General features: G+C 40.4%; 1 protein-coding gene across 2 annotated transcripts in view; it reads left to right on the top strand.

Annotated features, from left to right (window-relative positions):
• The window catches only part of mms19 (MMS19 homolog, cytosolic iron-sulfur assembly component), an 84,535-nt gene that overhangs the window by 24,358 nt on the left and 43,017 nt on the right, over window positions 1–17,160 (top strand). For both annotated transcript variants that reach the window (XM_028795650.2, XM_028795649.2), the window contains exons 8-10: window positions 3,805–3,866; window positions 12,323–12,409; window positions 14,746–14,820. In XM_028795650.2, the coding sequence (XP_028651483.1) occupies window positions 3,805–3,866; window positions 12,323–12,409; window positions 14,746–14,820 (224 nt within the window). The remainder of the gene's footprint in view (window positions 1–3,804; window positions 3,867–12,322; window positions 12,410–14,745; window positions 14,821–17,160) is intronic.

The raw sequence follows: 17,160 nt of genomic DNA, 5'->3' as shown, positions 1-17,160 counted from the left end.
GCAGGGACGTCAATGAAAAAGACGTCACTTGGATGGCAGCATATGTTGCTCCAAAACCTGTATGTACCTTTCAGCATTAATGGTGCCTTCACAGATGTGCAAGTTATCCATGCCATGGGCACTAACACACCCCCATACCATCACAGATGCTGGCTTTTGAACTTTGCGCTGATAACAATCTGGATGGTCCTTTTCCTCTTTGGCCCGGAGGACACGACATCCATGATTTCCAAAAACAATTTGAAATGTGGACTTTTCAGACCACAGCACACTTTTCCACTTTGCGTCAGTCCATTTCAGATGAGCTCAGGCCCAGAGAAGCCGGTGGCGTTTCTGGTTGTTGTTGATATATGGCTTTCGCTTTGCATGGTAGAGTTTTAACTTGCACTTGTAGATGTAGCGATGAACTGTGTTAACTGACAATGGTTTTCTGAAGTATTCCTGAGCCCACGTGGTAATATCCTTTACAGAATGATGTCGGTTTTTAATGCAGTGCCGCCTGAGGGATCGAAGATCACGGGCATCCAGTGTTGGTATTCGGCCTTGCCGCTTACGTGCAGAGATTTCTCCAGATTCTCTGAATCTTTTGATGATATTATGGACAGTAGATGATGAAGTCCCTAGATTCCTTGCAATTGTACATTGAGAAACGTTGTTCTTAAACTGCTGGACTATTTGCCCACGCAGTTGTTCACAAAGTGGTGAACCTCGCCCCATCCTTGCTTGTGAACAGCTGAGCCTTTTGGGGATGCTCCTTTTATACCCAATCATGATAAACATCCATCCGTCCATTTTCCAACCCGCTGAATCCAAACAGGGTCATGGGGGTCTGCTGGAGCCAATCCCAGCCAACACAGGGCACAAGGCAGGGAACCAATCCTGGGCAGGGTGCCAACCCACCGCAGGACACACACAAACACACCCACACACCAAGCACACACTAGGGCCAATTTAGAATCGCCAATCCACCTAACCTGCATGTCTTTGGATTGTGGGAGGAAACCGGAGCGCCCGGAGGAAACCCACGCAGACACGGGGAGAACATGCAAATTCCACGCAGGGAGGACCCGGGAATCGAACCCAGGTCCCCAGGTCTCCCAACTGCGAGGCAGCAGCGCTACCCACTGCGCCACCGTGCCGCCCTCATGACAAACACCTGTTTCCAATTAACCTGTTCACAAGTGGAATGTTGAAAACAGGTGTTTTTTGAACATTCCTCAACTTTCCCAGTCTTTTGCTGCCCCTGTCCCAGCTTTTTTGGAATGTGTTGCAGGCATCAAATTCAAAATGAGTGAAGATTTGCAAAACAACAATAAAGTTTATCAGTTTGAACATTCGATATCTTGTCTTCGTAGTTTATTCAATTGAATATAGGTTGAAAAGGATTTGCAAATCATTGTATGCTGTTTTTATTTACGTTTTACACAATGTCCCAACTTCATTGGAATTGGGGTTGTATTTGTTTATTTTAATAACTGTGAACAGTAAAGAAAGTCATTTAAAAGTTGATAATTGTTTAAAAATTAGTTGCACTTAAAATATTGCAATTTTTTAATTTTAGCTATTGAGTGAGTTACATAGTAATTTGTCAAAGCAAAAAGAAGCATTTGAAATTTGATAATTTGATTTGTTCATTGACATGCAAGTAAGAATTGATTGTGCTCTGTACAGGTGAGACTAATGATCCTATATAAATGTGTTCATTGTTTTCATTATTAGCACTATTATAAAAATGTGCTAGCCAGCTCCTCTGAAGAAGCAGAAGGAAATGGGTTAGGTCGAGGGCCATGGTGGTGATTTTTTTTTTCAAGGTGTTATTTAGAAAATGACCAACTGATTTTCTTATAAAAGTAGATTTTTTCATAAAGGACAGCAAAGTATTCATTTGATTTAGTTTAGTTTTTTTTTTTTTTTTTTTTTTACTGTTTATTGCTCTTGACATTTTTCATATTTAGAAAATTAATTTCACTATTGTGGAAAATGCGTCCTCTTTACGGAATGTCTTTACTTTTGCCTGTGATTTTTGCACAGTTCTGTAAACCGCAATACAGAAATTTTGCTTATTCATTTTCATGGTGTTTTTTGTTAGGTTTGTAGTAACTCTACTCTTATGCTCAGGGTGATATGCTGGCTACTACAATACAGTTTGCACTCATGACCATCTATGTGTTGATACTGTGATATCACCTGCAATTAACATATAATTTTAATCCACACTTGACACACACAACAAGATCATTTCCCCAATTTGCATGAATGCAGCTTGTTTAAACGTTACGTCACATCATGTGGTTGGGTATTGTATAAATCTGCACATTACCTCACGCTTTGCAAGGGCGTTTTAATGTTCAGTGAAAAATTCAAGAACCATTTAGTTGTGAGACACGAAAAATTTTTGCTATTGCAAAGCTGCATTTTACAATACATGGGGTTTCCAACACTTTCATTTTGTCTAAAAGCACATGGCTTTTCAATGTAGATGGAGCGATCACATACCTTACAAGATTTGTTACGAATATTATTCCATTTTTGTCAAATCAAAATATTTTTATATGTTCATTGTTGTCCAGTGTTTCAAAAACATTCCACCTTTCCTGAGGGCCATCTTTTGGCATCTCCTAGCGAGTTAAGACAGTTCATTAGCTCTTCTATATTCTGGGAAAGTTAGGAGTAGTATCCTTTTTTGTGTTTTAAGGAAAGTTTTAATAGTTTCAGGAAAATTGAGCAAGAATAGGGCCAAGTCAGGACCATTTTCTAACTCTGAAATGCTTGATAGAAATGGGCACTACAGAATTCTTGCACTCTCTTCAATCATGACAAAGTGCTTTGAGAGACAAGTGCAAAGACAAATTAAATAGACTATTTAGTTAGCAGGATAATGCTGAAATGTGGGGTCTTATATTGACAATTTTATCATTAAATAGTAAAATTTGTATTGCGGATATTTGTATTTTGCATTACAAATGTGCAATTCAGAATTCTCATTTGTTTAATTTGCAAATATTGTGAACAGTATGCAAGGATTATTTTTGTTGTCATCTATTAAGCTAAAATATTAGACAGAGCAGGCCATAAAAAGATCTTTGCCAAATGACAAATTGATTGTATTTTAGAGGAATTTATGTAGTAATATAGACAACTCCATGGGGTAAACAAACTTTTTTTCACTACAGTATAAGTGCAGCTATTTTTTTTAATTTGGCCCTTAAAAAATATAATATTTGAATGAATATTTAATGTCAAGGGATGGGGAAACAAACACTGCACTGATATACTCTGTTTCATCCATTTATTTATTTTTTTTCAGTTTTATTGCAGATAATGTGTTGTAGATAATGTAAATTACTAAGGTCATGATCATTTAAAATTACATAGATTTCTGCCTTGTTTTGAAGTTGGACTTTCTTGACTGGTTACATTAGGAATACGGTAAGCTGGAGTTGCTCTCTGCAGCAGTGGGCACGCAGGCAGGAATCTCGTTTGGATAATATTAGTCATGATTGTGCAGTTGCTCATTTCATACCAAAATGGTTTGGTTACTTTCTGTTGTAAATTGCCACATTTTGAATAAATAATGAAAGTGCTAAAGAGCTTTTGATATTTTTGTTGCCTTGCAAATTCATAAAAATATCTATATATAATTTTTTTAAAGGTTAATGTGACAATTAAATTCCTTCTTCTAAATTTTCAAAATTTAAATGCAGAAGCAAGGAAGGTTCTGTTGAATCCAGAAATGCACGTGCAGGATGAGTTTCTTCAATAGTCTTGTATTTAATCTTCAGTATGTTTGTCATTTCATTTTAGGAACATTTACTGAGGAGCTCTTTGAAGTAACATCCTGCTATTTCCCTATTGACTTTAACCCAGTAAGTAAGCCTTTTTTTAATTTCACAAAGTAGTTTTCATTTCAAAACACAAGTAACTTACTACTGTATACTGGAAAAAAAATTGAAAATATATATATAATTCACTAAGCCGCCTACAAGTAGCCACCCATGGAAAGCACGCAACGCCGACAAGTAGCCACCCATGGAAAGCACGCAAGACAGCCACGCCCACCAACTCTAAGACCATTGGATACGACGACAACTCGCAGAGCCATGCCCACCAACTCGGACGCGACGCCTCTGAAAACACGCCTTCATTTATGTTCGTCTGTGCTACAGTCTACATTCACCTCTGAGCCACGTTGACTTTTCGGTTACGACGCACGACCGCGTGCACCATCGCAAACTGTTTTACATGCTACATACAGCAATTTGCATCCGTGACAAACATGCGTCTTCGATGGTCCTGCAGGAACACGGAAAATGTTTCCCCGCCCACCAACACTCCTTATTCCCCGGCCCGTGTCCACCGCATCCGCGACAAACATGCGTCTTCTTAGATGGTCCTGCAGGAACACGGAAGACGTTTCCCCACCCACCAGCACTCCTTATTCCCCTGCCCGCGTTCACCCTCGCTCTCTAGGCATTCACGCTGCCTGCTCATGTGCCCGGATGCAAAAACTCACCGACCACCCAGTAAGTCGCTTTCGTCTGTGCTAGGAGTGCACATGCACCTCTGAGCCACGTTGACTTTTCGGTTGCTACACCCGACCGCGTCCACCATCGAAAACCATGGGAAAGGAACAACGAAGCCCCGCCCAGAAACACTACCCCTCCTCCCACGTGATCGGGAACGCACCTCAGAGCACTGCCCGCCAACTCGAACAGCTCTTCAAACACATACTTGCTTTGGTCTGTGCTGCAGTCCAAATCCAGCTGTGAGCCACGTTGACTGTTCTTTTGCCTTCCATGGCTACCGCTTCAAATGTATTTCATGGAAACAACACTTCTTTCAATGTTATAGAAATTCCTGCATCAGGTAACCGTTTGTTTCTATCAGTCGGATTTTTTTGAAAAAAAGTCATTGACGAAACAAATTCTCCCCGTCATTATGCGTGGCTCCCGCGCGCTTACTGTCGCCAGTTGCATTAACAAGCACCCTTTGTGGCGTCACATGCATGTTCTTACAGTGGGTATGGAAAGTATTCAGACCCCCTTCAATTTTTCACTCTTTGTTATATTGCAGCCATTTGCTAAAATCATTTAAATTAATTTTTTTCCTCATTAATGTACACACAGCACCCCATATTGACAGAAAAAAAAAGATTTTTTGAAATTGCAGATTTATTAAAAAAGAAAAACTGAAATATCACATGGTCCTAAGTATTCAGACCCTTTGCTCAGTATTTAGTAGAAGCACCCTTTTGAGCTAATACAGCCATGAGTCTTCTTGGGAAAGATGCAACAAGTTTTTCACACCTGGATTTGGGGATCCTCTGCCATTCCTCCTTGCAGATCCTCTCCGGTTCTGTCAGGTTGGATAGTAAACGTTGGTGGACAGCCATTTTTAGGTCTCTCCAGAGATGCTCAATTGGGTTTAAGTCAGGGCTCTGGCTGGGCCATTCAAGAACAGTCACAGAGTTGTTGTGAAGCCACTCCTTCGTTATTTTAGCTGTGTGCTTAGGGTCATTGTCTTGTTGGAAGGTGAACCTTCGGCCCAGTCTGAGGTCCTTAGCACTCTGGAGAAGGTTTTTGTCCAGGATATCCCTGTACATGGCCGCATTCATCTTTCCCTCGATTGCAACCAGTAGTCCTGTCCCTGCAGCTGAAAAACACCCCCACAGCATGATGCTGCCACCGCCATGCTTCACTGTGGGGACTGTATTGGACAAGTGATGAGCAGTGCCTGGTTGTCTCCACACATACCGCTTAGAATTAAGGCCAAAAAGTTCTATCTTGGTCTCATCAGACCAGAGAATCTTATTTCTCACCATCTCAGAGTCCTTCAGGTGTCTTTTAGCAAACTCCATGCGGGCTGTCATGTGTCTTGCACTGAGGAGAGGCTTCCGACAGGCCACTCTGCCATAAAGCCCTGACTGGTGGAGGGCTGCAGTGATGGTTGACTTTCTACAACTTTCTCCCATCTCCTGACTGCATCTCTGGAGCTCAGCCAAAGTGATCTTTGGGTTCTTCTTTACCTCTCTCACCAAGGCTCTTCTCCCCCGGTAGCTCAGCTTGGCCGGACGGCCAGCTCTAGGAAGGGTTCTGGTCGTCCCAAACGTCTTCCATTTAAGGATTATGGAGGCCACTGTGCTCTTGGGAACCTTAAGTGCAGCAGAAATTTTTTTGTAACCTTGGCCAGATCTGTGCCTTGCCACAATTCTGTCTCTGAGCTCTTCAGGCAGTTCCTTTGACCTCATGATTCTCATTTGCTCTGACATGCATTGTGAGCTGTAAGGTCTTATATAGACAGGTGTGTGGCTTTCCTAATCAAGTCCAATCAGTATAATCAAACACAGCTGGACTCAAATGAAGGTGATCTCAAGGATGATCAGAACAAATGGAAAGCACCCGAGTTAAATATATGAGTGTCACAGCAAAGGGTCTGAATACTTAGGACCATGTGATATTTCAGTTTTTCTTTTTTAATAAATCTGCAACAATTTCAAAAATTCTTTTTTTTGTCTGTCAATATGGGGTGCTGTGTGTACATTAATGAGGAAAAAAATTAATTTATTTTTAGCAAATGGCTGCAATATAACAAAGAGTAAAAAAATTGAAGGGGGTCTGAATACTTTCCGTACCCACTGTACACTGACAACAAATATGAGAGCTCTTCCTGAAGAACAACATTTCGCACAATGGCTCCTCGATGTTGGAGACGGGATAAACGGAACACTTGTGACATTGCCTTCACATTGTTTTCCTTTAATTTCTGATCCCGTTCAACAACTGTATGGCGACATTGACTTCTCAACTGTCACTCTGGAACAACTCAGCACACGAGCTATATTAAGCGTCACCAACGAAGACTCGCTATACCTTAATGAACAAGTGCTAAAACTTATCCCTAACAATGAGGTTATTTTCACGAGCGTGGACCTCATCGTCACAGATGATCCTGCAGATCAACTTTCATTCCCCGAGGAATTTCTTAATAGTCTTGCTCCTGCTGGCATGCGTCCACATAAACTCAAAATTAAAATTGGATCCGTCATCATGCTTCTCAGAAACCTCCTGCCTGCAAAAGGTCTTTGTAATGGCACTAGACTGTCTGTTACCACCATTCACCGCAATGTACTGGAGTGTACAAACTGTCCTTATTCCCCGGATATGCCTGACCCCGTCAGATTCAAATTTGCCTTTTACTTTTACCCGAAGACAATTTCCTGTTCGATTGGCATTTGCAATGACAATTAATAAGGCACAGGGACAAACTTTCAAAAAGATATGCCTGTATCTGCCAAAACCAGTCTTCACTCATGTACAATTGTATGTTGCTCTCTCCATACAATTCCATCTTTTCATTCACTTTCTGTTGTATCCTCAAACCCTCCCCTTTTAGACAACTGTGTCTTTCCAGAAGTATTCAACCATCAATAAATAATTATGCGGCGTTTGTTGTGCCGCGGGTTCACTATTGTGTTGTATTTTGCTCTCTCCAGAGTTCCATCTTTTCATTCACTTACTGTTGTATCCTCAGACCAACCCATTTTAAACAACTGTGTCTTTCTGGAAGCGTTTAGCATTCAATAAGTGATTATGCATGAGATTGAGCATTAACAGGTCTGTGATGCCCTTGGATGTCCTGTACTGCACGCGCGCTACACAGAATGGATCAACCGGGGCTTGCATTTGTTCCCCACGAACGAGGAATTCCCAGGAAGTGCGGGTCATACACTCGTACTGATTACGTCCCTACCCTTTGTACACCCCCCACCCCCCCCCTCGCTACTACCATGGTCGGGTGACACAAAACACGGCGTCAATCCAGCTGTAAGCCACGTTGACTGTTCATTTGCCTTCTTTCACTTCTTTCAATGTTATACAGATTCCTGCATCAGGTAACTGCACGCGCGCTACACTGAATGGATCAACGTGTGTCTACCCGACGCAGAGAGGCGTGGGTAAGCCGTTGAACCCCCTTCGTGCTGGAAACCGGGGCTTGCAATTGTTCCCCACGAACGAGGAATTCCCAGTAAGTGCGGGTCATACGCTCGCACTGATTACGTCCCTGCCCTTTGTACGCACACCCCTCCACCCCCGAGGCTACTACCATGGTTGGGTGACTTTGGTGGATTATATATAGAAAAGCAGCCAAAACCGCAAAGAACAATGAAAAGTCTACGTGACTCACAGGTGCATGTGGACTGTGCAAAGAGGAAAACGACTCGGGTGACGAGTTGGGGGTGGGCACATGAGCAGGCAGTGCATACTGAACGAGAAATCAGCAGACTAGCATGACGGAGGGGGCGGAATGGGCGTCCTTCCCCTCTCCTCCCGTTCCGCCCTCCGCACCGTCCACCCCCATCCCTTGCTCTGGGAGGAGAAGGCGCGACGGCGGTCCGCCAGTTTTCAGTCACGGACAATTATATGTTGGTTCGTTCCGTGCATTGTTACAATGTTACTTTTCTTGGTGGTTTATTACATTATCGATTTTTCAAATGTTAATTTTTTCCCTGTGCTTAAAAATCATTAAAAAAGCGGCCTGATTATGCGGCGTATGGTACACCGCGGGTTGGCTAGTTATTAAATAAAGATATTGGCAATCACATTTCCAGAAAATGTTTCAAGCATAAGTTTTTGTTTTCTTGAAGTTTATTACAATGATGCTCTTGTGAAGTGATAGGATCCTTTCTTTCCATATTTTGAGCTGACTTTATCAAAACACACAGCTGACTATACACACCTGCAGTGGAGTGTTCCTGCATTAGGATCAAGATCCATTACAGAGATGGAGACAGTTGTTTAACTTTGACTGGCCCACTTTTTTCAAGGCTACTTTCAACTTATGTTTAAAATTACACTTAGAGCTCTACAAAGTAGAAGTGAAACTCTTTTTGTTGTTCCACTATTAAGCTCTGCTAAAGGTCATGTCACATTACAATTTCTTTTCCAGAAAGTCAGTTCCTGGCTTCTCTTCCATAATCTTAGCGAATTGAAGGCAGTTGTGGTCTGCTAGTCGAGCACTTTAACATATCCAGTGACTCTTCCTCTAACTCTGTGACTTTTCTCCAAAAAAAAGTCAAACAGGTTTGAGTCTTAAATCATAGGGGAAAGTTCTGTGAGCATAAGATCTAACAGCCAATGACTGCTCATGTGAAAGTACAGTGCATTTAATGCAGCAACAAAAAAAAGGAACCTTGGTGTCTTGGACCTCATAAGTAGATCACATATCACAGTAGAATGGAAAACGATTAAAAAAAGGTCCGCGATTGGAGCTGAGCTTGCCGTAACCGTAAACCTTTAAATGGGCACTGACTGTCAGACTACAGGTTATTGGCTGTCAGAAAAAGAGATGAATTTGTAATATTCTGCAAGTGTGAAATTGTGCTTGAAAGTAATCACGCATTCGTGTAATGGGACATCCCCAGCAATTTCTAGTCCTTAGGTTTGACATCTACTCTGACTAGAAGTACTGTAATGTGATATCAGCATAAGAGAAAGTCATGTAGTTTTGAAGATGTGAACACTGAAAGTTTCGCAGTAACATTTTGTGCTCTCATTCATACACCAAAAGACACATTGCTGGCCTCTTTACCCGAGGCAACTTAACCTGCTTGTGTGTCAAATGCTAAGTTGCTTGTCAGGGTCACAAAGCAAGCTGGAGGTGAGGACTGAACTAGCAGCCTTGAAACTTAGTCGACCTTTTTCATGTTTGACCAGTAGTGTTAAATTTATTGGTTAGTACTGCTACCATATAGATCAAAGGGTTTGGGCTCAATTCCTGATCCTTTTGCTGTTTCTAAGGTTTTATGTTGTATTTTGACAATTAAACAACTTGTCACATCCCGAAGGATGTGAGTATTAAGTTGGTGTTTAATTTTAAATAAAGGCTATGATAGTGTGTGGTTTTATGCTTACATAAGTCCTGTTGGTCAGTGCGTGATTGACTCCTGTTTTGCTTCACATGGTATGGTATAGATTTCGGCATACCTTGACCCAGAAAGGAAGTAAAAAAAATTGAATATCAGAAGATTTGTTTTTTTCCCTTCTTTTCAAAGATTACATTAGTATATGTGCATCTGACACTATGTGGTATACAAGGTTTGATTGAAGACGTTGTCAGAGTTTAAACCTTTCGTACGCATACTGTGCATTCTTTTTTTTATTTCTATGTTTTTACGCCTCCTGGATTTCAGTATTCAACTGCTGGCATTATGTAATTTTGTTTTGTCTTTTTGGTGTGATCACATTTACACTCAGTTTTGAATATAACATTTGTTTTTAGGCGAGTTGGACAATCTTTTGTGGTTATATTAATTAATGCAATGATAAAGTTGCCTTGTAAGAATGGTTTTTAGGATGAAAATTCTAGGTTGTCTATGTGTTTGTCGTTGGGAATTTTTAATGCTCACTCCAAAGGCTGGAGTTTTACATACTTATACAAAACACTAATGTAGACATGAAATTAAGATACTAAAACAATGAAGTTGTGTGGTAGTTTGTTCATAGTCTATGGAAAAGATACCACTTATCTTCTATACAGGAGTGAGTAATTCTAATGTAAGTAAAAATAAATTAGAAAAGAGGTGGAGTGCAGTTGGTGTCAGTAAGTTGTTGTATATACAGTAGGTTTCAGGAAGCAACACCATTGGCTCAAGTTGATGTAAAGTTTATTTTTGTGGAAAGTGGATTGTATTCCAAGTCTCTTTCCAGCATTATGTCATTTCTGTTTTTTAATTGGGATGAGTGCTGAAAAGCTTTCTGAGCATTTTGTATATTTGTGACATCATGCTGGCATAGCGTTTGGCATTTCTTTCTAATATCTTTAGAGTCTTGGGTTCAAATTGTTTGTGTGGGATTTGTATCTTCTCCCCGCAGTTTGCTTATTTTAGTTCTCTAAATATTCTGTCAGCAATGATCAGAAGACATGAAATACTGCATTTTTACTTTTACTAAAATTTCCATAAAGCTCAGTTCTTTTTTGCTACTGCGTTAATCCTGCCCCAGTATCTTACTTTTACTGCTGCTTGAGAATTCTTTGCTTATTGACATGAAATGTACTAAGATGCAAAAAATTACTTGAATTTTTATGGTGGAAGCAGTTTTCATTAGTGTTCTCCTCAGGCCTTATAAGGACTAATTTCCATTTGTCGGGTTCTTGAACAAGCCAAAATCTGTTTGTTTGTCCACTATAAGAACACCATCGAAGAAGAGTAGTGTTCATGGAAGGACACTTTGGAGGGAACAATTGCTCTCCAAAAGAAATATTGATTCATATGTCAAGGCTGCAAAAGATCATCTGTGTATTCCACAATGATTCTGGGACACTTTTCTGAGGTTGGATAAAACAAGGGTTTAACTCCCTGGAAGAAAAGTGGTTTGGTATGTTTGAAAGGAAAAACACTTTCAACACTCAAACCTCATCCCAACTATTTAGCCACATGACATGGACAGTTTGCTGTGGTATATGAATAATCAAAATTATATCAAGAAATTTTACAAGTGAGTGTCAAGCTATCATTTCTTGATCTGAAGCTTAATAGAAGTTGAATGATCAAGACAAGGAGCCAGTACATAAGTAAATCGAGGACACAATGGTTGACAAAGAGCAAGATTTATGTTCTGCAATATAAAAGTCAAAGGGCCTCATGTATAACACAGTGTGTAGAATTCACACTGAAACATGGTGGGTGGATAAAACTGGAAATGTACATATGCACAAAAAAAATGCAGATGCATTAAACTGTGCATACGGCAAGTTCTACACACTTCCCTTTTATAAATCCCAATGAACGTAAAATTTAATGCACGTGCAAGTGCCCTACAGCCCCATCCCAACTCCTTCCAAAATTTTGCATATTTGAATAACATAATACAACACTATTTTTATTAAAAGACAATGGCAAAAGCATGTGGAAAAAAGAATTTCACCGAATGCAAAGTGGAGGCAAGGAAAAAGTGACAGAATAAAATGGTGTGGATTTTATATTGAAAATTGATTCTTTTGCATTCCTAAACCATATGTTTACCTTCTTCAGCAACAGTGTTAAACAAGTTCAGGACAAAAAGCACTAATTCACAGGATGGTATTTTATTTATATACTGTATACAAAAGATATGTATGGGAATAGTAGTATCTCATTTCAACAATCAACTTGATTGTTCTTTTGAAGTTAATTTGAAATTGTGTTATGTGCTATAAAATCCAACTAATGTGTGCTTTTAGCCTTCAGCAATTTTTATTATTTGAAATATACAGTATGCAAGCAACTCAAACTAAATATGTTCAACCAAGAAATTAAATAATAGTCTTTTCTTTACCATTCAAGCCTCCTAATGATCCCCATGGAATTACACAGAAAGATCTTGTTTTGAGTTTAAGAGCAGTTTTATCTGGCACACCTCAGTTTGCAGAAGTAAGTATACTTGTATATTTGTATTTATATATTATGTATATATTTTGCATGAGAATGTAGATTGCCTGATAAATAACATCAGATGAAATGTTGGTATGGTTATAGGGTTAATGATGATGTGACTTTGGCTATTTTGGGTTGTTTTTTGTATCTATATTACTAAACGACAGTTTAATTTATGCACGGCGGATGCACCGAAGCGCATGCGCACTGCGCCGCAGCGCCCCAGAGTCAAACCCAGTAGCTTCCCAGAGTCAGTAGGTGGCGCCCAAACAACACAACCTATAAACTAAACTTGCTCTAATCCACTGTGCCAGCAGTCGGTGTCAGCAGAGGCAAAGGAGTCACGGCTCCAAATGGAAAGAGCTCAACGATTTGTAATACAAAACTGAGCCCGTAGTTCCCAGAGTCAGTGTGTGGCGCCCAGACACCACGACCTGTAAACTACACCTGCTCTAATCCACTGTGCCAGCAGTCAGTGTGTGTAAGTTGGAGTGTGCTTCCTAACAGTAAACGACTTCTACCTAACGACACAGCCACAGAACAACAAAGACAAGACCGCATGGATAAAAACAATACACGGAGGCTCCTACGACATGCTTCAGACACACCAGAAGCAAAGACGTCACGGCACCACAATGAAAGAGCTTAACTAACGGAAATACAAAACGAGCCCGTATGGATAAACACAATGAACGAACGCGCCCACAACGCGCTTCTGACACAGCAGAGGCAAAGGAGTCATGGCTCCAAATGGAAAGAGCTCAATGATTAGTAATACAAACACAAGCCCGTATGGCTATGACCTGTAAACGAGCCTGTATGGATAAAAACAATGAACGAAGGCGCCCACACAAAGAAACCGCTTTAGTACAAATATGTTTATTTAATTAAATGAAAACTTTACCATGTTTACGACCTATGAACTAAACCTGAGGTAAAGCGTGCACGCCAGGTTGTACAGCCGCCCGAACGCGACCGCCCACACCACCGCACCGGATCCGCCGCCATGGTCACTTCAGCACGCGAATCCGCCGCCGTCAGCAAACGACTTCTCGCTGACGACACAGCCATAGAAAAACAAAAAAGAGACTGCATAGATAAAAACAATAAACGAAGGCGCCTACAACGAGCTTCTGCAACACCAGAACCAGATGAGCTACAGCTCCAAAAAGAAACCGCTTTAGTACAAATATGTTTATTTAATTAAATGAACTTTCCCAGGACGCACCCACCCTCCATGATATTTCATCCCTCCAAGTATCGGAGGGAACAGAAAGTGATTGCCATTCTTGGATTTGCGATTCTTTCGAGAATCGCGGGCTTGCTGGTTTTTATAGAAACCATTTCCAAATGGGGTGGCGCAGTGGTAGCCTACGCTGCTGCCTTGCAGTTAGGAGACCCGGGTTCGCTTACCAGGTCCTCCCTGCATGGAGTTTGCATGTTCTCCCTGTGTCTGCGTGGGTTTCCTCCCACAGTCCAAAGACATGCAGGTTAGGTGGATTGGCAATTCTAAATTGGCCCTAGTGTGTGCTTGGTGTGTGGGTGTGTTTGTGTGTGTCCTGCGGTGGGTTTGCACCCTGCCTGGGATTGGTTCCTGCCTTGTGCCCTGTGTTGGCTGGGATTGGCTCCAGCAGACCCCCGTGACCCTGTTTTCGGATTCAGCGGGTTGGAAAATGGATGGATGGACCATTTCCAAATGGTAACTTGCTAACTGAGAATTTTATCATTTTGGCCTTGCTGTAGTTGTTTTAACTTGTTTTTAACTTCTGTATAGCCACAAAACAGTCTGGCACTTTTTTTTGTATTTAAGATGTGGTTGCATTTGTTTGTATTACTTCTGTGAGAGTTGATGTAATTGTAAAAGCATAACAGCAACCTGTAACAATTTAAAAGTCTGCTTTTTATATGAAGTTTTTGTATATCCTTTAAATTACAAAATGCATACTGTATGTATTCTTTTAACATACTAAAGTTTCTGATACTACCTTGATTGTACAAATTAATAGTTTTTTTCCTTAAATTGGAACATTATCTCATAGCTCTTCATATTAATGCAAATTATACACACATGGCTATAGTGATCAAGACTTCAGGGTTGTGGAGTTCAATTTTTACCTAAAATAAACAAGTGGAACAAAAATTTACTTTGTTTCCTAGAATTACTAGTTATGTTCTGGCTTATTTGGCTGCTTTCATTTATTATTGATGGTCTGCTGTTACTCTAATGTAAAATCTTCATAAATTTAAAGAAAACTAAAATATTTAAATATTTCATTATTCACTCATGCAATATCGCTAAATACCTTTTCCATAAATCACATCTATATTAATAGTTTTTGCTGCCACTACTGATTGAGAAACTTGATTCAGATATTCAGAGTGCCAAGCTCGACGCTCTTCAAACATTGGTGAGTCCATTTTACATGTACATACTTCTATTTTCTTACTAACAAATAATCGCTTTATAATGGGTGAAAAATGTTCTGAATTATTTTGCATTCACCCATATATTACAACTGCAGTATTGTTATAAATGGTTTTATGTTCTGTCCTGGTCTATGTTAACACTGAAAATTGTTGATTAATGTTTTGTTTCCTGATCATTTGTTTATTGTCAATTATAAAATGTTTATCTAAATTATTGATTCACACACATGTTCAAGATTGAAACAATCATTTTTATTTTTTGTTTATTTGTGTCACCTAATCAACTGAATCCATTTATTATTAAAGTTCTTCTTGCATTTAAAGGATAAGTTCGGTATTTTTTTTGTCAACAGCTATTTCTTCACAGTCATAGTATATTTTAATTTTCCACATAAAATTACATTCTAAAGTGAAGCAACTAATATAAAAAGTTAAAAAATCTAGCACTGTGTGTCTGTATATACAGTATAATATGTGTATGTATGTAAGTATGTATGTGTATATGTATGTATGTATGTATGTGTGTGTATATATATATATATATATATATATATATATATATATATATATATGGTTGAAATAGTTTACTGTCAAATAATGCAAAGAGTATGCGACACGTGTTTCTCCCTAATTCTGGGCTCATCAGGCGTACACACTCACTGCACCCCCCTCTCGGGGAATTGAACCTCGGACGTCAGCACCAGAGGCGAAGCCTCTAACGTTGCGCCACGGCGTGTGGTTCATTCATTTGACAGCATGTAGATAGGGGTAATTGCATTCATTGCATTCGTAGTCTGTGTCACAATCTGATTGTATGGGTGGTTACCTACCAGGTAACGCTTGTGGTTGGTCAGCAAGTCAGCTAACATCCGCCACGGTGCCCTCATTTCAGTTGCGAGAAGCAGACCACAAGCGTTACCTGGTAGGTAACCACCCATACAATCAGATTGTGACACAGACTACGAATGCAATGAATATGAATATATATATATATATATATATATATGTATATATATATATATATATATATATATATATATATATATATATATATACTGTGTGTATAATATAATATGTGTATATGTATGTGTGTGTGTTTTCTATTTAGATTTGGTCAGGATGGCACTTTCATGTAATTTTTTTTATATACAGTATAAACATTATGAAACAATAATACTGTAATGATCTGCCGGAGACACTGAGGGCAATGGGGTTACACAGCTACTGAGCACTTTGCTTGCGAAAACTGCAGTGCGATATGCTATTGATGCACCTCAGTGGAACGAGGAGGTCTCAGAAGAAAGGATAGAAAGTACTGGAAGTTGTGCTCATTTTCTCGGCACTGGGGATGGAAAGGAGACGCAGTGTGCAGTACCGTCACATGAAGTGACGCGTAGGAACACCATGGTGTGCGGGAACATCGCAGAGTGAACGATCAAGTAGAGGGGAATGAGAGTCAAAGAGCGGGGTGCTTTGGGGCCGTAACACTTGTGGTAAGACAGCCCCAGTACACAGACAGGCATGACACCAGATGTCCAAAATACACACATTTAACGCTTTCCTCTGCACTATACACCACACAATGCTCAATTAGCCAACTCAGTCCCTACTGTTCTTCTCTTTCTGCCGCCCTCACTCCTCCAAATGCAAGTTCTGTCCTCTTCCTCCCAACTCTGGCTCGTCTAATGGAGTGTGGCGGCCCCTTTTATAACATCCCACCTGATGATCTTCTGATGGCACTTCCTGGTGTGGCGGAAGTGCCACATGAACACCCGGAAGCACTCCGAGTGTAACTGGAATTTCTTCTGACAGTGTGCTGCAGTTCAGGGTTCCATAATCCACCAGGCGCCCCCTAGCGGGGGCCACGAACCCCAACAGGACTGAGCTTCTAAGCACAGATCTCGTGACCCCAATTCACACCAGGGCGGCTGCCTTCTCGTGGTCCAGGAAAGGTATTGTCCCTGTCCCAGTCCTTCTATGTGCTAACTTTAAAACTTTTATGACATACGCCGCTGCTGGGGGGCTTGTTTTGTTTTGGACGTGCTGTGTCTCTAGGTATGTCAGAGGACTGGGACTTTTTGAAGTGTGGTCTAGCGTCATGTAGGGAGGCAAAATGGGGGGGTGGGGAGGCTCGGGGGGAGAGAAGGTGAGCAAGCTATCCTTTTAATCCTTATATATTATATATTTGTCTCTTTCTTTTTTTTATCTCTGAGCATGCCTTGCACAGTACATGTGCGTTGACATTGTGCACCAGAAGGTGTGAGCTTATTCAGTGCAGCAGGAACACTAAATAAAACAGAATAAAAAAAAATAAAGTGACG

This window comes from Erpetoichthys calabaricus, chromosome 2, assembly GCF_900747795.2.
Source record: "Erpetoichthys calabaricus chromosome 2, fErpCal1.3, whole genome shotgun sequence".
NCBI classification, from domain to species: Eukaryota; Metazoa; Chordata; class Cladistia; order Polypteriformes; family Polypteridae; genus Erpetoichthys; species Erpetoichthys calabaricus.
Note: the sequence above shows the minus strand (reverse complement) of the source record. Positions and strands in the feature narration are given on the sequence as shown.